Source organism: Cyrtonyx montezumae, unplaced genomic scaffold (genome assembly GCF_038088225.1).
Source record: "Cyrtonyx montezumae isolate F1298 unplaced genomic scaffold, pur_monq_1.0 scaffold_8, whole genome shotgun sequence".
In the NCBI taxonomy this organism is placed as follows: Eukaryota; Metazoa; Chordata; class Aves; order Galliformes; family Odontophoridae; genus Cyrtonyx; species Cyrtonyx montezumae.
In genome coordinates this window covers 39,957,254-39,980,615 of record NW_027072089.1, presented here as the reverse complement: position 1 = coordinate 39,980,615, position 23,362 = coordinate 39,957,254, and the positions used below count along the sequence as shown (strand labels likewise).

General features: G+C 38.0%; 1 protein-coding gene across 3 annotated transcripts in view; it reads right to left on the bottom strand.

Moving 5' to 3' along the window:
* The window catches only part of NOL4 (nucleolar protein 4), a 184,526-nt gene that overhangs the window by 12,880 nt on the left and 148,284 nt on the right, over positions 1-23,362 (bottom strand). For all 3 annotated transcript variants that reach the window (XM_065753446.1, XM_065753448.1, XM_065753447.1), the window contains one exon: positions 704-884. In XM_065753446.1, coding sequence (XP_065609518.1) covers positions 704-884 — 181 coding nt within the window. The remainder of the gene's footprint in view (positions 1-703; positions 885-23,362) is intronic.

Sequence of the window (23,362 nt, the reverse complement as noted above, 5' to 3'; positions counted from 1 at the left end):
AAATGTTTGATCAGAGGTATTAAATACCTCACATGTGGTTTTCATGCACATATAAACAATTTTAACCATCATTCGCTCTCTTATGACAAAGAATTTTGAAAACTAAAATATTGTGTTCTTCAAGCCTTTTAAAAATATAGCACAAATCATTCATGGAAGGGAGGTGAAGTACTGGTGACCTCCAGTCTCATCTACACCATACATAGCAGACTGCAGCCCTGATACCATTTTAAAAACTACTTAGCATGCTGAAAATGGAGGCTGTAGCTGAATACCTCCTGTCTTGCCAAAGTCAGCCCATGTACCTGAAACAGAATACTCCTCAACCACTGCGGATTTTTCACTTAACGCTTGTCATGCTGGATTCTTGCCTACAGTAAATTAAATTAGCCAGAGAAACCACGTGAGAAGTCTAGGCTAATTCATTTCCTTCATAAAAATACAGAGCTTCTTGTTTTCGAACTCCAGTCACATACCTTGGGTTCAGTCTCACACTATTGTGAATTAGTCCCTTGAAACTGAAAGGTACTTTAAACATCCAGACAGCAAGTATTTTGCTTAGCAGTAGTTGTTTGCAGAATTGTGTTCCTCATTATCCAATTATAGCCCATGGATACTGAATCCCTTGGATTAGCTTTCTGTACAGCAGGGGAAACACACGTGAGCACAGACACACATAGATGTATTTTGTAAGGAAACTCACCACTGCTAGAAGCATCGTTGAGATTTAGCAGCCCACCTCCGAGCCCTCTGTAACTATGGTAACTGTAGGTCCCATTTCCATTGATGTACAACACCTCCTGTGTGCTGGAAACAGCTGATGTTGAGTAAGTGACCTGGGCTGGCTCCTGTTTGTACTGTTTGTCAGCTGGTGTAGCCTCATCCTGCAAAACCAAAGAAAGGTTTTGATTATTTTTTCATTTTACCACGCACAAAAGCATCTTCTCCATTGTTTAGACTTCCTATGTACTTGCTTTCACAAAATTTTAATTCATGTTAAACAAGCACAGACACGTCTCTGATAGGCAGAACAGGAGCTGAACAGAAAAATAAAAATACGGTTTCCCACAGATCCAAGAGTATTTATTTGTGCTCCAATAGCCAAACATACTGTCTCTTAAAAGGGAAGATGCATCCTCTCAACCTGAAGAGTTTATTGTCTCCTGCAAAACCCATGTCTGTCTAAAAATAGCATGAAACGAGGAAGAAACCATTACGTTCTGACTACAGAGGTCACTCTTCTGAGTCGGAGAACCATCTCCTTCTCAATAAAAGAAATCAATGAAAAATGCTCCAACTACTTCTCTTGAAGTATCATTCTCAGAAGCGACAGAAGGAGTACAGAAAATGAATATAGTCACATGTCCTATATTTGCAGATGGCACAGACAGTGACCATGCATACAAGGACCAAAGGGAAAAGATGATTCCACATATATGATTTGAAAGCGTTTATAATTTTGCATATGAGCAGCACCTGCCCACCATGTGTTTCCCTAACACTCAGTTTGCTTCCATGATGTTTGCACGATATGGAACAAGATTTAGCACAACTGCTCCATAACATTCCCCTAGAGGAGACTATGTTTCAGAAGTGTTTTTCTCCATCAGATGCTATAAGTACTGCTGAGAGCCCCACACCTTTACTCAGATTCACAGAATATCTGTGGCCACTTTAGTGAGGACACAGGTGAAAAAAAAGAAGGAAAAAAAACCCCAAACATTAAAAGCATTAAGATTGACCATGTTTTATTAGTTGCAAAGAAGGACAACATCAGCATCTGATGAAAACATGTTTCAGTGAGTTCAAATAAAATGGCTGTAAGGAATCATCAGTATTTAAAAAGCACAGATAAGTTTTTATTTTTGCAGACCTTTTCAGAGTAGCTAAGTGAACAATGATCTGTTAGTATTATTTCCTCTTTATGTAAGATTTTGTCCATTTTATACCTTTTTCATCTGCACAACATGTTTATGGCTGCTAAATATAGAAAAGTTGGTAAAATTACTACAATACATTACAAAGTTTTTAACATTTTTTAAGAAATACCCATGGTTGGGAAGTAGATTCCTGTTTGCATTAGTCAGTCCCACAGTCCGCTTTTCCAAGATGAAGATATTCCTGTCTTTTAGTTATTTATTAGCTAAAGAGTTTTTGCTATAATTGAGATGACTCACGAGATGGAACATATATTATTAACAGAAATTTTAATATTTAATACAGAATGTTGAATCATCACATAATTAAGACCATAAACAATCAGAATGAGACCTCTTGGGCACTAATCTGAACTGAAGCTAAGCTCTGCATTTTTTAGAGAGTTGGCCAAATTGGTCTTATATTTTCTTAAACAATGATAGACTCGAGCAACAGGCCAGAATTGCATGATGGTTTTTTTGGCCAGGAATTCAACTTTAACATCATGTACCTTTTCTCTCCAAAGGAAGCTGCTATCTGTCATAAGAGACAATGTATTAATTTCTACAAGAAAATATTCGTAAGTTATACAGGAAAATTCCATCTTGGCAACAAAACTTAAAACATCCACTCCTTAACAGTCTCAAGGCTGAGATTCTTATTTCTAAAACTAGATGACCCTTTCTGCTACAAACCCCCCCCTCCCCCCAAGGCCTCAGTTTATTTTCATGAAAATTTGCAAGGGAACTTCAGCAAATAACTGGGTCATGATCAAGGGCACAAAGCAATGGGTAGCAACTCATGTAAGCTGCTATAATAACTAACTGTATAGGCACAACTGCCACTTTAGCAATAAATGTACCGATGGGTCCAGAATAATTTCTGTACAGCCAATAAGTGCTGTCCCCTAGATGAGAAGATTACCTCCTTATCCTGACTATCTGGGTACCCCAAATTTGCTGTCTCTGAATACTCACACACTTCAGAGCTCCTTTTGGTCAGTGAACTGAACACACAGCAGCGAGCCTTTTGCAGAGCTGTGCGCAAGCACTGTGCTCGTGACAGCACACAACAGAGACTGGCCACAGGGCTGCACACTGATCCATACTAGCTTATGTGTCAGAGTACATGGCCAAGGCAAGAGACCATAGCTCCTTCTTCTTGTAGCGATGCACAGTGAAGATGCATAAAAACTGAGATATGAGGTCTTTGCTAGCTATGGTGAACTGAAAGCTGCCATCTCTTAGCAACCAGGCTGAAAGCAAAGCTGCAGGAGGAGTCATAGCTGAAGCTGTGCCACTCACTAAGTGGAAAGAAATGTACAATTCATGGGGCAGAGACAGCAAACAGGAAGGGATGCTGCCAGTGCAGCTCACTTCCCTGTCAATACACCTCACTCAGCATGTCCCTGGAGCAAAACTCAACAGCTGCTCTGACACTGGGATCCAAAGGCTTTGTACCAAAATAGTTACAGCCCTGTGAGACACATGGTGTGCCCTGTGCTGGGAACTCAAGGAGTAACCACATCCTGGTGGGGAAGACACTCCCTAGAGCCATGAGATAGGTTGAGGAGGATGCTGGGCTCTTGGCTTTGCATGTGAGATACTTAAAGGTAACCTTCTTCTAAGTGTTACACATATCTGTAAAAGCAGAACCATCGCCTGTACCCAAATAGCAAATAAGGTGCCATTTGTTTCAGTCCTCAACTTTAGGCCTAAGTGCTTAGCTCAGCACCTCAAGAAGACTAAACTAAAAGCAGGATGGGATTTTGGAAACGCATTTTCTGAGTAGGCTCAGGGGTCAGCACTCTCTGTAGGATTATGAGGCATGAGTTGGGTCACCAGGGGGTTAGGCATCACCTTGTACATTCCACTGAAATTTAAGCACTTTTAGGAATCTTCTGCACTTTGAGGGCAAAAGTTTGTCCTAGAAATAAGTCATCTTACTAACAGTATTCCCCTTCTGATTTTATTTATGAGAAGTAATTTAAGTCTTGAGCATATTATCTGGAAACTAATGTAAATCACAGAAATGTGGAAATTCCTCTTAGGTACATGCTAAAATGCAAAGGTATCAGTTCACTTGAAAGACTGGAAGCATGAATCTGTGATTCTCAACTTAATATATAATCAGGGATATCTATGTCTCACATTTATTCTCCTGTACCAGGAGAAGAGATTTTTTTTACTTAAAAATCAAATAAATTTAAAATCAAATAAATTTACAATCATTTTTATTTGTTTACTTATTTCTCATGTATACAATTAAAGAACCTTCTAAGGATGGTACATATTCAGAAAAGATTTCACGAACAATTGCATAGCCTGTATAGCAAGGAAACCCTGCTCTGACTCATACTCTGAACAGATAAGGAATAGTTTAAAGGGAAATACCTCTATAGAAGCACAGATGTTAGTACAGAATGTCACAGCTGTGCGATGAATAATTCTATTGGCAGCATCCCAGTGTCCAACTCCCACTGCCAGAAGAGGTACAGCATAGACATCTCTTTTTAAGGAGCCTGTTCTTCCTGGAAACAACTCTAAGAATGCCAAGGTTCCTTTTTGTTCCCTGCCTCCTTTACCACCATGGTAACAATAAGAGAAACAGCTTCTTAAAATAAGAAGCCCTGGCAAATCCATGCGGCTCCGAGTTTTGATCTCACATATATGCATACACAAAACAATATTGGTGGTAAATAGATAGTTGGACTAGGTGATATTAGAGGTCTTTTCCAACCTTAATGAGTCTATGGTTCTATGATCAGAAATTCTGTGTACTCCCTTTAAAGACAGAACATAGCTATTGCCTTGGCTTTTCTCCATTGTTATCAACAAGCTCAAAAAGCACATGGACGATGCTGGCTGACCAAAAAGCTAGCAAAACTTCTCCAACAGGAATATAAACTGTAATGTTCCAAAAATGGTAAAGATGGTGACATGCTTTTAACTTTCTGCTTTTATGAAATGCACTTTCTACCGGATCAACAAATTAACAGCTCCGCAAATACCAGCTTTTAACTGCCCCCATGTCAAGGTGATTCTTTCACACTCAGAACAAAGAGAAACAAAGGAACACATTTTTGCCTCATGTTGCTTGACATTTAATTTTTGAATATATTAAACTCCCTAATGTAGATTAGATTTTGTTCCTGTCAATAAATGCTGCTCACACAAGATGACTTTGAGGCTAGAAAAACCCAAATGTAGATTAGCCTTCAGACAGCTAGGAAAGCCAGTCCTCCATTTCTTTAGCACAGGAAAGAACATATTCACTTGAAAAAAAAATGAAACACTTTCATGTTCTTTAAAATAATTTTTAGCCTCAGTAGCCTGTAGCATGGCTTTAGAAGGAAGTAGATAATATTTCATATATTTTTCCCTTCTCAGACACACCAATTTATTTCTGTGATTTTTGATTCAAAAGTGAAATAAACACAAATGTGTGATAAAACTGTGCATCACTTTTCAACATATACCCAATTAATCCTCACAATACTCTCATTGAATGGGACTTTTATCACTGCTTTTCAGATGGTGAGATTCTGGCAACAAAGGTAAACTGAAGCTAGCATTACCTAATATATAAGTGTTTGAGTTCTGCAACTATACCAGTGTAACTAGATGGTGTCATTTTTTAAGTAAAGGGAAGAAACTTGAAGTTCTGTTACTGGGGCACCCTGCTGAATCTGCAGGTGCTATGGGGCTGGGAGTGGCTATCAGCAACTGCATAGAGCAATGTTGGAAGCAGGGTGAGCCATGGGATTCCTGGCTCCCACTGCTAGATCTGCAGGCAGGTGTCCTTCTGGAGGGGGCAGGGGGCACTGCTGCTGTTTTCCCCCACCATGACATGATAACATACATCCTGTACTCTGCCTCTTCAAATTTGCTCCATGCTGTGCCATCCAAATGCCTGACTCATCCCATCCTCCTTGCTTTTCCAGTTTCATCTTCTACCCTTCATCTCAGTCTTCTTGCCCATAAATCCTTATTTCTCCTTTACAGACAAAACTCTTGTTCTCTGATACCTGCATAGCTTCTGCAATTCAAGACTTTTCATTTCCTTTTTTGCATTTCACCACTGTTACATTCACTGGTGGTCCCATCTGAGGCTCTCTCTTCCTCCTGGGACTTCTTTCATCCTTGAGTGTCCAATATCCTATTCAACAAAAGCAAAGCTGGCTTCCACATTTAAAAAAAAAAAAAGCACTCCTGTTTTCAGCCCACATTATTTTTTCTTAGTCATAACTGACCCTTTTTCTTTCACTTCTACTTCATCCAGTCCCATTTCATAACCTCACTCTTCCTTCATCATTTGCTCTCTCTGCTCTTGCTATGGTTCACAGCCCCAGTGCTCTTCTCTCATTTTCTGCACTGACCGGATTCATAGTTACACCCCCTGAAATTGAATTGTTCTGGGAATTTAGCAACTTAATATTGGTTGTGTGTCACTGGGCAGCCATGCTTACATCTTTGGCTTAAATGAACCATTATAGTGTAAAGAATAGAGAGGCTTATATATTTACCTATTTATTATGAAATGGAAAACACATTTAAGGATTAAACTACCCTTAAAGGACAAACTTCTCCGCATTCTTGAAAATGGTTGAAGTTTTCTCTGAAATACTTCAATAGATGGAGACATACAGAACAGTAAATGTCATCAAGTTATTACCCAACTGCGTATCTGACATGAGAGTGGAAAGTGTCAGCTGATCTTAATAAGCAATGATACTATTGACTGCTCTGATGACATACATAGTTCTGATTGAACACTGCATTTTTTAATTGGTTTTAAATGCACTACATTAATTCTCCTGGCTTTGACCCATGTTTTAATTTGACCAATATTCTGGAAGCCCAGAAACCTAAACAAAATTTTAGCTTATCACAGGAAAGTATATTTTCCTTTAACACAGAATTACTGTCATAGATTTTCTTAGCAATGATGGAAATGGCATTTCCAAAAGTGATGATTGGGAGGATTCACTTCAGTTTTGGTTTTCACTACATGTTCCTTCTCCTCTCTCGCCAGTTGTTAAGGCTTGTATTGGCATCACTATCCACTAAATCAAACCTGTTCGAGACTAGGGAGTCCTGAAAAAAATTAAAGACATACTCATTCCACTGAATTTGAAATCCAAATGAAGTTTTATGATGGTTCTTTGTATTATCTGACCTTTTTATTTAAAATACTGAATATATTTATAGTCCTTTAAAAGAATAACATCTTTTAACAGTGTTAGAGATGTTCTAACAACTGTGATCTAAGTATAGAGGCAAAATGATTGTAGAAATGGGTGACATCTTTTCCTAGATCAGAAGTACTTTTATTCCCTAAAGTAAATTTAGTAAAAGATACCACATTTCCCCGAAAGCCTTATTTCTCTTAAAGCACAATGAGAAGAAGCCAGACATTTGGCTGAAGCCAGCACAGATTCAGTATTTGTAATGTGAAAATTTCTACAGGTTTTCTGATCCACTCGTGTGCAGAAAACAATGTCACGTGACCTGTTTGCTATGTTGCATATCTCAAAACTAGTAAAAAGAAAAAAAAAAAAAGTCCTACAAAATTCACAATCCCTATAGTTAGGCATCCAAAATTAACATCTACCTGAGATTTCAACTATTCACAACAGATCTGCAGCTGAAATCTGAAAATTTAATTGCTAGAATCTTTATAGTCTGTTTAAAAAAACTATTTAATACACACCAGAGATGTATTTTATCAGAGATACAGGGTTAATCTCTGATAACTTCCCAAGACAGACACTTAGTCTGAATATTTCTCCATCTCTTGGGCTGCTCACAGTGTTATTTAAGATGATGGATACACTGAGCAACTCCTAACCCATTGTCCAAAGACATCAGGACAGAAGGATTAAAAAAAACTAATCGCACTTGTGGGCTGATTTCTCCCACTCTAAATTTAGTTATCCTTCACTAGAAACAGAGGATAATGTACTAGAATGGCTCAGTGTCCAGACGGAGACCTGTGGCAAGTGGTGTCCCTCAGAGGTCAGTACTGGAACTCTTTAATATTTTCATCAGTGACATCAACAGTGGGATCAAGAGCACCCGCAGGAATTCTGCAGATGACACCAAGCTGTGGGGTGTGGTCAATATCCCAGAGGGACAGGGTGCCATCCAGAGAGACCTAGACAGGCTCCAGCAGTGGGCCCAAGTAAGCTTCACAAGGTTCAACAAATCCAAGTGTAAGGTCATGCACCTGTGTCAAAGCAAATCCTGCTATCTGTACAAGCTTATCACAGGAGAGCATATTTACATTTTATATGTAAGGTTGCAGTACAGCCCTGATGAAAAAAGACTTGTAGGGCTGTTCATCCGGAGTAGAGAAGGCTCCAGGGAGATCAGAAAGGGGCCTTTCAATATCTAAAGGGGAGCTATAAAAAGGAAGGGGACAGACCCTTTAGAGGCGTCTGCTAGGATAGGACATGAGGAAAAAGTTTCAAACTGGAAGAGAAGAGACCTAGATTTGCTAAAAGGAAAAAATATTTTACAGTGAGGGTGGTGAGGCTCTGGAACAGGTTGCCCAGAGAGGTGGAGGATGGCTGGTCCTTGGGGACATTCAAGGTCAGGCTGGACAGGGCTCTTAGCAACCCGATCTAGCTGCAGATGTTCTTGCTCACTGCAGGGTAGTTGGACTAAATGGCCTCTCATAGTCTCTTCCAACTCAAACGAGTCTGTAATTCTATGAATTATGGATGAGGACTATGCACAACCAGGAGAGGGACTCCTGGTGCATTTTTTTGTCTCTTTTTTTCCACCCCCTACCAGAGGTACTAAGAATAGATTTGAACAAACTGGATAAATTAAAATTAAATTCACCTCCACATTTTCTCTAAGGACCCATGCCAGGTATTCTTTAGATTGGGAAGTGTTTTGATAATTCAGAGTAGACTTGACAGGGAAGTCAAGAGGATTGCTGTTCTCATGCGTGCTATTTCTTCTCTTGAAAGGAAGAGCTGGGAGACTGCACAGCTTTCCATTTCCCGACTTCTATATTCAGGCCTAGATCATATTTTTCATGACTTCCCAGTCTCATCATTTTCATCATTTTTACATATCTAAGGTAAGTACATTAAAAACTCAAGAGAAAGCCTGTTACTAGGAATTTTCTATCAAGGATGCAGGTGTATCAAATATTACTGACAGGAATGTCATTATTAATGATTTTGTTGGTCAGTCCAATATCAAAAAGGTCTTCCACATTTCAGAGACAGAAATGATTAATACAATTTTTCAGATAGTGAGGAAATACTGGTCTAGACTACTTGAGCTAAATCAGGCATAATACACAGTGCAATCAAGAATCTGAAACCCTGCAACACGAATGGAAACTTGCATCAAAATACTAAGTTACCTGCCAAAAGTTCAAGAAAGAAAAAAGAAAAAAAAAGAAAAGAAAAAACTACCATACTTCAGTTTCTGATTATAAAGGTAGTAGGTTCCTTCTGTTTTGCAGTTTTTAACACAGAAATGAACTGCAAGAATCAGTGTTGTCACCAGGCATCAAAATTGACAAAGCCAGTGCTTGACAAGAAATGAAAGCATGAGACTGGCAAGGAAAAAGATCAAAACATAAAGGTGCTATTGTGGAGAAGACAGAAAAACACACACTCTTTTCCTGCATTTATGATGCTAAGACACATCATTTGTAGATCATAATGAGTATTTTAACCTTAAATAAAACGTTAGCGTTCCCACATTGCAGAGTTCGTGTGGGTTTTTGGTGTTTGTTTTTGTTTTAACCACTGCCATTTCTCAAACAGAACAGAAAACTTCTAGAAAAGAGCCAATTGTTGCAAGGAGTTGTAAGAGAAACACTTTTGTTGGAGTGATAGCAAAGCAGAAGGATCGTTTTTCATAGCCTGTCAGCTATGTGCAGTTCACTATCCACTTCAATATCAGAACAACGTGAGCTTTCAGAGGTCACCAGCACCGCTGGCTGAGCATGGAATCACAGACAAGCTAGGCTTGTAGTCTATGCAAAATTAATGGGGAAAGGAGAAACTGGGTTTTCCTAAAAGATTGGTTCTCTCTCTGCTTAAATTGAGGACACTTTTATCTTCCATGGTGCTTGAGATAAACTCACTTTCTTTAACAAAGTTCAAAATAGGTGAATCCCAACTTACTCTGCAAGTTACCTTTATTGCTCTTGCTGTTCTTCCCTTATGCAGAAGTTACAGTGGTACATAAGACATTTGAGCACTTTCTGTTATACTAAAGAAGGAAATCTGAACTTGAACATGGTATTGCTCTTTATGTCTAGTTTTAATGTTAAAAAAAATGTATTTAGCTAATGTTTTCTCAGCTAACAGTATGAACTGAAGGTCTCCACATGGGCATAGTGCACGGCTGCATACTGCCCTGCAGTGCGTGCCCAGCTATGGCTTCCTCAGTGTGACTTTAAATAACATGTCCAGTTATGGCCAGCATCAGATTAGAAACTTCTACTGGACTTGGCTTGAGAATGTAAACCGCTCCAACGCCTTTGAGTTTTGGCAAAACTCCTCTGTGTACATGGTATTCTTCACAGAATACATATGACATTTATCATGGAGAAAACCCCCACCTATTTCAACTCAGAGGGACAAAGTTGCCACACAAAGAGCGGAGTAGTCCTCAGAGCTACAGTTTAATGGAAGAAGATGAGAGAAGAGATGACATGTGGGACTGTTGCTTTATCCCCATTGTACCAACAGAAAGATTAGTTAAGGCCTCACACTGATATTTTTCCTCTCAGTACAGGTAGATACAAAGGCAGATTTTGACTGAAGGGCTACATAAGATAGTTCAAGGCGTGGGACCAAGGTAGCAGGCTAGCTGAGCCTGTTCCTAAAAGACTTCATTTGCTAAGTACCCAATCTCAAAAGTGAATCACCAGAATGCCCCTGATAAAATAAGATTGTGAATCTAAAGAAAATACAGGTAAAACTTCAGTGGATGTTAAACACAGCCTTCAGACCAGGAAAACAATTGTTACGCTTCTGGATATCTCTCTAATCCTTTCAATGGCTACTTCTCTGCAGCATCTAGCACCTTGCAGAAGATCCTTGTGGATCATTTTTTGCTGTATCCTCATTGACAGGCAGTACAAACAGAGGAATCTGAATGCCTGACCTTTCTAACAAACAGAAACAGCATAAACCACACAGAAGCGATGTTGTCATTTCCCATCCCACGAGCAGTTTTGCCTGGAGGTAGTGCTGTTGAATGAATCAACATACTCTTGAAAATGATGCGTGCTGATAGAGATGTAGTGGTACCTGCTGCTGAACCAGAAAGAAGCAAAGTGAGAGAAATTCCTCTGTTGCAGCATACACCTCTGATTCAGAACAAGCCTTACAATGCCTCAGGCAACTCTGCTTTTATCATCACAATCATGAGGTTTTTTTCCCAGTGCTTTTCATAGTTTCTTGAAAACAGTACACACATCTATCTCAGTTCCATTCCCTTGCCAATATGTCATTTTAATGGTGGTTATGATAGACAATAAGTCCAGCTGAAATAGATGAACATCACTCCATTCACTGCAGTAGAACTGTGGCACTACAGAACTTCTCAAAACTCATGAATCAAACATTTAAAAAGCATGCAGGGGAAAGCATGTGGAGGAAGTGGAGCAATGCATATGCCAGCTTTGTGGATTATTTACGGTAATATCATCAGAATCAATATAATTAAACCTCCCACTATATGTCTCTTCATCTAGTGCATTACATCTGACATCACTCCTGTAAGGAGAGACGATATCCAGTTTCAGATCACCCAAGAAAGTCAGAGGTCACAATCTGGTAATAAAGAAGAAATGGCTTACCCCTTACCAAGGCTCAGGAGTCACCAAACACTCCAAAGGAGGCAATCACAAAGTAGAGATGCTTCCCTTGCAGCTGCCAGGCCTTAAACGAGGTTTCAGTTGCACAGGTGAATGCTTCCACCTGTGCTCCCAGGGATGGCTATGCCCCTTCACGAAGTTCATCTGGTTCAAGCCATGACCTAAAGCTGCCCATACAGCTCCCAACCACTGACAGCAAATTTCCTTGACCCAAAACAGCTTTCCATACAACTGTTAACTCTGAAATATGGAGATTCAACTGCTCAAAAAGATTTTACTGGAAAATTATGGAGTATGATTTCAACTTTTTTGAGCTTTTTTTTCCTATTTTTCTTTTGCCCTTCACTTTCTTTTAACATTGTATGTATTACCCTCCATGGCAGAGGGAAACACTGTATATTAGACTCTAAATGAAATTCTTTTTCATTTAGAAACAGAAGATGATAGCCTAGATATGAAGTGCTTGAGGTCATGCTGAAGTTTCACCCAATTAAAAACATCTCTGTGTTCTGCCTTGAAAAGGAAAAATCCTGGAGATTCCAGCAGCATACTGCTGTTTTTTAAAGTTTGGTGTCTCTTCCATAGGTAAATTTCCATGGGAATTACAGATAACTGCCTTACAAAAACAGTTTTCTTGTCTTATAATAAGAAAATGAACAGTTGCTTTCCTGTATGCATTTTATGACTGGCTTTTCTTTTCAACAGCACATCCAGACATCTTGAAGTGTTTTGCCCCGTGGTTGATACATTTGATTCCTAACTACTCAATTTCAAACCTGCCTTAAAATCTGAACTGTGTGTTTGTGAGAAACAAAACCATTTCTATGAATTTACTGCATGTTTTTAAACACTGCCTCAGGTACTGTTTGACTTTTACAGTTAAAAAAAATAGGAAAAATCTTTTAAAAATAAAAGGTATCTTAATAAAAACTGACCTCTCCACCCTGTCTCAGACTATTTAATAGAAGGAAAATGCTTTGCCAGTGAAGAAGACCAACTCTATTTTTTATTACTGAACTCAGTGCATGTCCTTTTATTTCAGTTCTGTATTTTCAAAGAAGATTCAGTAAATAAGAAGTGGTGCTTTGGGATATACCCTTTTGATTCCATAACCATTAAACCATAGCAGCATAAGTGGCTAGATGAAACAAAGAAATGAACTTTCGCTGTGTTTTGGAGGATGCACAGTCTGATTTGCTTCATTAATGGAGATAGTAAAACTGAAGCTTAATATGAAATACCATGAGTAATAAGCACGAAATTTGTGCACTGCAATACAAATCTGTTCCCCAAATATTCTCATTTCAGGGGAGGATTTGCCTGGCACAATGCCTGGGCTACTGGAAACTGCCTATTTGGCTGCCTTGCCCTGCCCCTTAGCCTCTACGGCAGCTGGTGCTGCTTCCAGGCAGTGCACTCTATTCCTGCTCCCACAGTTTTTTTGCTCTTTTTTTTTCTTCGAAAAATATGTTTCTAAATTTAGTTTAGGACATCAAGCCAGTTGTTGAATTACATATTCCTGCTACCAAACAGAAGCAGTCTGTGCATATATTTCCAAATATATTTCCTGTGTGAGGAATTGCCTTGTTCTGAGGAATACAACTGAGTATATTTTGCAGCTGATGCTTTGAATTTAAGAGTAATTTGTGATTGTTTAAAATCTTCTAAATCTACTTAATTTACTAAGCAAAACCAAAATACATCACTGTTCTCTTGAAAAACAAGGGTTTGCATAAGCACATTGTGAGTTTGCACTGATTTCATAGAATCATAGAATTATTAAGGCTGGAAAAGACCTCTAATATCATCAACTCCAACCATCCACCTACCAACAATGTTGTCCATTAAAACATGTCTCTAAATACTATATCTGCTCTACCCTTAAACACCTACAGGGATGGTGACACCACAACTTCCCTGGGCAGCCTGTGACAGTGCCTCACCACTCCTTTGGAGAAGAGCTTTTTTTCCTAATATCCAACTGGTGCAACTTGAGGCCATTCTCTCTCATCCTGTCACTGTCACCTGGGAGAAGAAGCTGACCCCCAGCCCACTACAACTTCCTTTCAGGGAGTTGTACAGAGTGATAAGGTCTACCCTGAGTCTCTTCTCCACACTAAACAATCCCATTTCCCTCAGCCATCCCGCATAAGATCTGTGCTCCAAAACCTTCACAGTTTCATTACCATTCTTTGGACACACTCCAGGGCCTCAACATCCTTCTTGTAGTGAGGGGTTCAAAACTGAACACAGTATTCAACATGAAGTCTCACCAGTGCTGAGTACAGAGGGAAGGTCACTTCCCTGCTCCTACTGGCAACACTATTGCTGATAAAATTCCTTTCAGGTACAAAGGTGTTCAGCAGAACAGCCTGCTCTGAAGGTGCAACACATCTCATACGCAGGGAGGTGCCAGAAATACTTGTGTTTGTTAAGATTCCTGGGGGATCAAAAATACCAGGGAAACACAACAGTTTCAGTTAAGAAGAGTTGGTCAGATATTTGCTGCCAAAACATTTCATTACACTGTCTCAAATTCTGTATGACAACAGGAATTCACTCCCAGAAACTACATCCCCACTCCACGCTGTAAGTGAAGCCCTAAGCTAAACACGGGAAAGACAAAATCAGTCATTTATATATTTATTTCCTCTATTCTAGAAATGTCTGACAGACTAGAAAGATCTTCATGTTTAATATCTTCTTGCCGTGTGAAAGGGAGGGATCATTAAATATCTCTTATTCCTGGCTTTCAGCATGGAACTGGGAAGAACAAAAGGACAAAATTGACATCTTTGGGGTTAAGTCTTCTGAGAACAGTTATATCCATATTTCCATCAGCCTCTATTGTCTCCTTTACAGAAGACAAATATTAAAGACACAAGAAGACAACTATTTTGGCCCCTGTTCACTTGCATTCCATCTAGACCAGGGAAGGGGATAAGATTATTTTAAAATTACTGTCCAAAAAATATTCCTGTGCCTTCAGCTTCATCAACCTTTAGAACAAAAAACTGACATTAGCAACAGTTTTACCCCACATTCAAGATCTTACTGCGGCAATGAGTGTTAAAAATATTAGCAGACTGAAATTCAGCACAAAAAGCCTGGAAAAATAAAGCTTTTTCTATTTAATGATCTCTGTGTTGAGGTAAAAAAGATTACCTGCTCACCTTAAGACCTCAGTGTAAATCCAAGGCATGAAATTAGTTGCAATTGCATGCTCTGCACATTATTACTTTCCAGTACATGTTGCAAATTTAACACGGGCTGGGCTGAATGCAGCAGGAGGGGGTTGCCCTGTGATACTCAGCAGTTCCTTCCAGCTGCATCTGCAAATAGCACAACTCTATCCAGCACTGCTGAAATCAGGAATTTTGCCACTGACTTGAAAGGCAGCAGGATTTAAAATTACAATGCATACTGCTTATTTTCTTCCCCCTGACAATATGGTTGATGCATTGTGGGTAGGAAGCTGAGTTTCCCACTACTGGTACATAATTTGGTCTCTTGACAATAATCCACATGCAGCTAAATGGTGCCTGCATAACATTTTGTGCCTCAGTGGTTAAAGCATATCATTTGCAATCACAGAAACAAACCATAGCCCAAATCAAAATTAAAATTACCATTAGGTGGGGAAATGGTGGAAGCGTACAAAGCCTGAAATGCAGACTGGCATGTGGGTATCCAAGGACAGTACAGACTTCTTACTGATAATTCTGAACACAGATAAAATAGGATAGGTATTGAAATATGGAAATCACTCCAATCCCTATTAAACACCAAATCACAAGGAGGAGTCTGAGCACAAAATAACTAACAACCATCATTAATAAAGCTCCCATTAATATGGTAATAAAACTATCATTAATACAGTAAAAGGCATTGAACTCTGCAAAGTGAAGTGACTTTGCCTTGTGCAGTTTTTAGGATTCCAGTTTCTATTTGGCTGCTTTATATTAAGTGAATTGTCTGTTTTCATTTGTTCTTTTCTGAGGCTCCATAACACTCCCATTCTGAAGCAGAAATGACTTTGAGGTGAAATTTTTCAGGTTTTATGGAAATACACAGCAGTGTCTTTCTGCACTGTTGCCACTTCTAGTCAGCACGAGTGAAGCATCTTCCCTTTCCCATCCTCTAGAGAAAATTAGGCTCCATGAAACCCAGGAAAGGTACCCTCCTCCACCTCTTACAAGGATTAGACAAGGTGTGCTCTTCCTGCATACTGAACAGCTGTGGCAAGGACTCAGTCTCCCTGAAATAAGACCACTTCTTTTGTGCTTGCTGTCTTTATAGCTTTCTGTCACAGAAGCTCTGCATCAAAAGGCATTGTCCAGCTCTCCACTGGGAATCATTTCTGTGTAACTCCTTTATATGTAACCAATATTGTCCAATCTGCCCTGGATATGAAAACAGACAATATAAATAAAAGAATAACAGAATTAAGAGAGCATTTAAGAGCCATATTCTTTGTCTCTTCCTTCCTCCTTCAAGCTGCAGCAGCCATTCATCAGGAAGGAGAATGCACACTGACACAAACAGATATCCTTCTTCCTTCTTTTCTACTGTTTGAATTATAATACAGGAAAAACTTGCTCATTTTCAAGATTGAGAAGTTATGAATTAGTGGCAGAGATTAAACAAATTATCTGTCCTCAAATATATAGGTTTAATGATCTTTTTCCCCTCAGTGCTGAGCACCAGCTACAGTGGTCCTGAAATGGAGGTCCATGTCTGCCCTGTGATTCAGATTTTCAATTAGTTTCTTCCAGAATAATTTTACATTTACCTGTAATTTGTCCACCAATAACTTCCATCCTTCCTTCCTTCTTAATAGAGACACAAACTAATGTGGTCTGTAGCAGCTAGGCATTTAGTTTTTTAGGGGGTTTGTTAACAAGTCCATGCTTGAAGAATCTTTCTTTAGGTCAATGCCCTCCATCCTTGTTACAGGTAGAGAAACAACAACAGATACTGTGTGGAAGTATATCATTAACATATCCTTACAAACCTCTATTTCTTTAAAAACAAACACTTAGGAATTAGATGTAAATTGAAAGAAACACAGTACTGGCGATCTCCACATGGCCATATGTATGCATTTATTAATATTCAGATGTGTTGCATTTACACAGAATCTGTATCCAGTTTGCAACTGGCACTTGTATCAAGCTGCTCTATTCAGGTTGCTGCTATGACAACTATCCAGAAGCAAATGTCAGGTCAGCTTCCAGCATATGTGTCTGGGCCAAAATCTCTTTGTCAGAAACCTAACAGCAGCCTACTCCTACTCCTCTAACAGTAAAAACAATATTGAAACGTTGCAATATTCTTAACCCTCTATTAGCATGCATTGAAAAGTTTAGATTTTCCTTCTCTCTGTCCTCTACACTAGAATAGGGTATAAGAACATCCCTACAGTGCCTAATTGCAAATTTGTATTCATTTGTATTTCAGTGTAAACCTGGGGTCATTAAACTTTCTCATCCTTAGGGGCTGGATATTATCCTCCACTCCACCATGATGATTATTGATATTAAATTTGCCTGACTACAAATGACAGCATGGGGTAAAAAAAAAATCATACCTGCCCCTCTTGATGAGAAGAAAAAAAGAATGCATTCAGTGTTTATCATCTGTTATCAGCTACATCGTAATGATGCTACTTCATAGCATCATAGTGAACCAGAGTGACTTTCTTATCAACCTGAAAAACTCAAATAATCAAAGAATCTTTTTTCTGAGTTCAGCTTTATAATTAAACTGATAACTTCCATAGGCCTCAGACTATCATTCAAATATTTATCTCAGTCTTATTCTAATTTTATATTAACATAACAACTAAGAAAAAACTTTTTAATGTTATGCTGAGGATACACAAACACTTTTCGGCATATCTAGTAGGGAATGAAATAATTAAAGCAGAGATAAAATTAAATAATGTAATGTTGTAACTGCAAAGTTGTCTTACAGCCATCTCCAAATATAATCTGATGTGAAGAATTAACAAAAGTCTGCATATAATTGATTTGCTCAGTGGAAGGGAAATTGTCTTCCTTCCTGTGCACATGAAGATGTACACATATCCCAATAGTCTCATTTTATTGCCTCTCATTTGCCTTGTAGGTAGTGATAACAAACAGTTAAATTTAATCAAACAGAACCAATTATGTGTTTTACAAGAAAAGTATTATCCAGATTTCTATGCGAGGTGAAGGTATGAGGCCATCACCTCAATCAGGCTGTAAACAAAAAAAAAATGTAAATTTTTTTTATAAAACTTTCTGTAAAAACATCTGACTGTTGTTGATTTCAGCTAGACTCTAGAATGAAATTTAAAAAAAAATCAAACTGTACTCCTTAAATTTAGATTTTAAAAAATGATAATGCAGAATTATTTTTCTTAACATGAATATTCTATAAAATACTGTCAAGCACTCTGCAGAGAATCTACTAATTTAAAAGCTCAAGTTTTGGCTGAGAAATGCTTTTGTTAGGATGGGAGACATATAAGGCAAATTTCCTTTTACACTGCACGTCCTATTACATCCTTATGGATGAAAGAAGTATACGTAGCTTACCCTTTTAGCTACTCAAAAACCTCTGCATGCTAAGGTAGCATTTCCATAACACTACTCACTGAAACGGAGGTCAAACTGATAGAATAATGTGAATTGAATCAAGAGAGAATCCCATCCACTGCCATTACAGTCATATGTGACTTCCATTCTACCTACAAACATAATAATGAATTCTTAAGGATCCAGATTCCTAGGCAGTACCAATCATCATGACACCACAGAAATTATCTCAGTTTTTTCAACTGATCTGGCTGTATCCAGGGACATAATATTCTGTAATTCAGTTCTTCTGCTTCCTGCTATTATCCCTGCTACTAGATGCCTAGATTTTGTCTTGATGTCCAAAACTTTATTTCAATTGGAAGGAAAATGTTAATTCGTATATTTTGCAACATGAGAGCATGCAAAATATTATTTCTAAGAAAGAAAACAATGAAACACAAGGCAGCTATTGTAAAAAAGTAACGTTTGTGTCCAAATATATGTGAAGACTTTTTTTTTTTCAGTATTATTTGCTTTTCCGAAGGAAGATTTCAACTGGACAAAATAAATGAGCAGGTGCTCCAACATGCACATATTAACATTCATAAACAACTATTTTCCTTTAGATCTTCCCTTGAAAAATTTTACTTGGTCTTTTTACTTCAAAAAGAATGGTAACAATATTAATCCACCTCCACTTTCCAACATAACTCAGTTCAGCACTGCTCTAGACTGGCTTAAGATGAGGTTTTATGAGAACTACACCACAAAACTTTTCTGAAGAAGCTCAGACTGACAGCAGTTAAGCTCCTAAAGTAATATTTCAATTTCTGTGACTGACAACAAACAGAGCCACAAAGCTGAGGTCCCTGTAGCAGCTGCTCACAGAAGAGGCATCCAGCCTCTATTTGCTGCCCAGGACAGCAATGGGCAGATATCTTTTTCCAGACTTCCTATTTATTTAGCCACTCTACTTTTGCCCAACCAAGACAATAAGCAAAGTGAGAGACACAATAAAAGAAGTCATCCTGTTCACAGTCTGTAATGAATGCATGTAAGGGGTGTACCTCAGCTCTATGTAATGCTTTGCAGGACTCCCTTATTGAAATTAGTCCAGAAGGTTCATTTCAGAGTAACTGGTTCATACTAAATATTGCTGGAGTTGTAATGAGGATCTTGAAGGATTAGTCCAGGGAAGCAACCCAAAGACATCACTCAGAAGCACAACAAACCATAAAGATTCACATAATATCTCTTCTTGAAGCCTTTGGTCGACTCTGAAGAAAATGCCCATAAAATTCATGACTGTAATTGACCTGTTTTAGAACCTGGACTCTCCAAAGATGACCTGCAATGCAACACAAACGCTCTTCATTACACTTGCATCTAGTTTCTCATCTGGATGACAGAAAGATCAACAAACCCAGCCCAGTGTCTGTGGGCATTCCGCTCTCTGGAAGTAGCATCAATAAACCTATATACTTCAGGTAGATAAATATACAAAACCTGTGCAGTGGAATAAATTATTTTTAATACTAGTCAGAAGTAAAAAGTAGAAGAACAGAACTCTTCAACCAGGTAACATTTCCAATATGTGACTTCTCAGCACTTAAATTATAAGCCAACAAATGGAGCTTGAGCTCAGGATAATGGAAGTGCACTGAAGCTAAAGAGAGTATTTGAGAAACACCTAACACAAACAGACAGCTGAAGCACTATCTTCCAAGTTCCCATGACCTAGTAAACACATTTATATTCCTTACAGGGAAGTCACAGAAAGTGACAATGCCATTTGAAAGGAACTATTTTCCTTACAGGTTAGATTATTTTGTTTCCAATTAGGAAATAAATGGTCCTGAAAAAAAAAAAAAGAAAAAAAAAAACCAACAAATTTTGAAAACAAAAAACTTAATGCTAGTGAGACCAGCTTGCATTAACCTATTTTTAAACTTGGACTTTTGCAGGCAGAAATTTTCTGCCCTTAAAAGTTTCCATTGCTTTGTTTTTTAAGCTGGTTAATTTTCCTGAGCAATAATTGACATATTTCTTTTTATCAATTCACTAGTACCATAGGCAAGGCCATATTTTAGTTGGAAAGTTGAGTTATTTTACTGAAGCACAGGTTTATATTAGGGACCTACATGCAACATGCTCAGAGCTTCCTGCTAAGAGTTTGTGTTATGTTAGAGAGAGAGGGTAAAACAGAGGAGAGGAAAGATCAAATAAAGAAAGGGAGTTCAGAAAGCTGCTGAAATTTCAACTCAGTTTCAGGACTGGATATCAGACTCATTGTGTTTATTACACAACAACTCCAGTCATTCCCACTGTGGCAAGGTGGGTGTCCTTGAGCTATTTGAATGAGGCAGAGAATGTGACAGGGGACTGACACTAACCCTATGCACCAGTGGAGGTGGTTCTATTCAGTGGTGATATTATACCACTTCAAAACACATACCATTCACTGCACAGACCCCACAAGACAGAGGCAATATATCTGAGGCAAGCACTTTTCAGCACCATAAATACAGAGCCATCTTCTGTATAGCTGGAGCCAGGGAGACAGAATGACCAAGTGTAAGAACATGAGAATAAGCACACAAGGCAGAGTGATTGCAACCTTCCAGTATTCATGCTGGTTAGCTAATGGGTTTGACTGATCAAGTATACCAAATATACAAATATAAAAGTTTTCTTATGAAGACCTCCATGCATATACATTTTCTGTCTACACGTTATATGTTTCTATACATTTTTTCAGTATCTGAAGAGGGGCTATAAAAAGAAAGAGGAAAGATTCTTAGCAGGGTTTGTTGTGATAGGACAAAGGGAAATTATTTCAAACTAAAAGAGAGGAGATTTAAATTGGGTATAAAGATGTTTTTTACAGTAAGGGTGGTGAGGCATTGGAACAAGTAGCCCAGAGAGTTGGTGAATGCCCCATCTCTGGAGATGCTCAAGGTCAGGCTGGATGGGGGTCTGAGCAACCTGATGTAGCTGCAGGTGTCCTTCCCTGTTCATCGCAGAAGAGTTGGACTAGGTGACCTTTAAAGGTCCTTTCCAAATCGAACAGCTCTATGACTCTATATCTACAAAAGTACATCTGCCATATTATGAAAAATATTGTAGAAAACTACCCATAAAATGCGTATGCATGTTTGTATCTTCTGAGAACACAGTGATGGGATCCAAATTGCATCTAGCTCTGAGGCAGAATGACCCCTCTGAAGAAAAAAAGGCAGACTTTATGCACATGCACAGTGCACATAAAACAACTTGAATTCAATGCTTCCATTTGTGTCTGATATTCCCCTGGAAGGGGGAAGTGGAGGAGTCTCTTGTCAAGTCCTCTTAATGATCTACTTTCCATTGAACCCAGAGTCCACTTCATTTGTTTAGTGCCAAATTTTGTAAATTTATATATAAAAAAGGAAAAGCAGAGCTATGTTAACAAGAAGATGAGTTTATTTTTTTTTAATAGACTTTGTTTTCATTTTTAAATTTGTTTTTGTTTTCAAAACTACAGGAAAGTAAAAAGATGAAGGATGAACTCAACTTTCTCAACCTCATTCTATCTAAAAAGAAAAAAAAACATTGAAAATGTTTCATTTTATATATGTGTAAGAAACATGAATAAAATTTAAAAGTAAATAAAAGGTATACATAGGAAGAGAAGGATAGAGTCCTTTTAATTGTAAAGCACTTTCTCTGGATACAGGCACACTTCCCATCTCAGCACAAGGCTACAGTACTTTGTGTTAAATATTCTACTAAGAAATATTCCAGAATACTTTTCTCTCAGTCTACTTTATTAATGTCATATATTTGGAATAAATAACTACATTTCAAAGGAACTGAGGCTAGAACCAAGATTTTCTATGTCTCTAATGACTGTCCTAACTCTTCACACTCATAGGGTAAATTTCTTAATGTAGCTTTTATGAAGCTAACTAATAGATATTCCCATGGCTTTTCCAGAAAAATAAAATAAAATAAAATAAAATAAAATAAAATAAAATAAAATAAAATAAAATAAAATAAAATAAAATAAAATAAAATAAAATAAAATAAAATAAAATAAAATAAAATAAAATAAAATAAAATAAAATAAGATAAAATAAGATAAAATAAGATAAAATAAAATAAAATAGTACATTTATCCTAAATTCATGAATAGTTTTGAAAGCACCATCCCACATCAAGTGAGATAATTTATTGCTTACTAAATTAAGTATCTGGTGATAACCCTAACCACAACACTTAGCTACTTTAACATCACTTTTGGAGGTAGGATGATTAGTTTGGAGCTGTTCTACCAACAAGTTTTGAATTCTGTAATTGAAAGAAAAAAACAGCTCACCCCTTAATAAAAACTGTTACCAAATTCTTTAGAAACACCACGAATAAAAGAAAGAAAAATCCTATTAATAGCTTTCTGACTTCTGTCTATAAATGTGCTTTAAATGTGCTTATTTCAGCAGCTCTCTGGCTCCTTGGGGGGTACCGTGAGATTTAATCACTTGAAAACTCTGCCTCACTCTGGATGGACTGAGGAATTGAGCCACTCTTTGTGATTATTGAGGTCAGGTTAGTCTCTAGACAGTGCAACGAAGATAGCTGATGTTTGCACAAGTCTTTTCTCAGTCTCCTTGGGGCAAGCATGTTGATTTTGTAGCTTTTTTTGTTGTTATTCCTGACAAATGAGAGAAAATAGACAGTATATAAAATCTGCACAATCTGAATGAGCAGTAAGCCACATTTAACATTACACTGCTTTGACGCTCCATGTGATTTGTAAACCTTAATGTAAATATACAGCAATAATGAAAATACTAAAAAAAAAAATAAGAACAAAAGGATATATCACTATCAACTCTCAAATCCTAAGTTATCAACAATCTAAGTATAGTAGTAAGAATCCTTTATTCAGCTAGGGCAGGACCTGGGGGAAATCATTGGACTGTATAAAGGAGGTTATTCTTCTAAGCACTGCATTCCACAAAAAAAGTTCATCCATCAGAAGA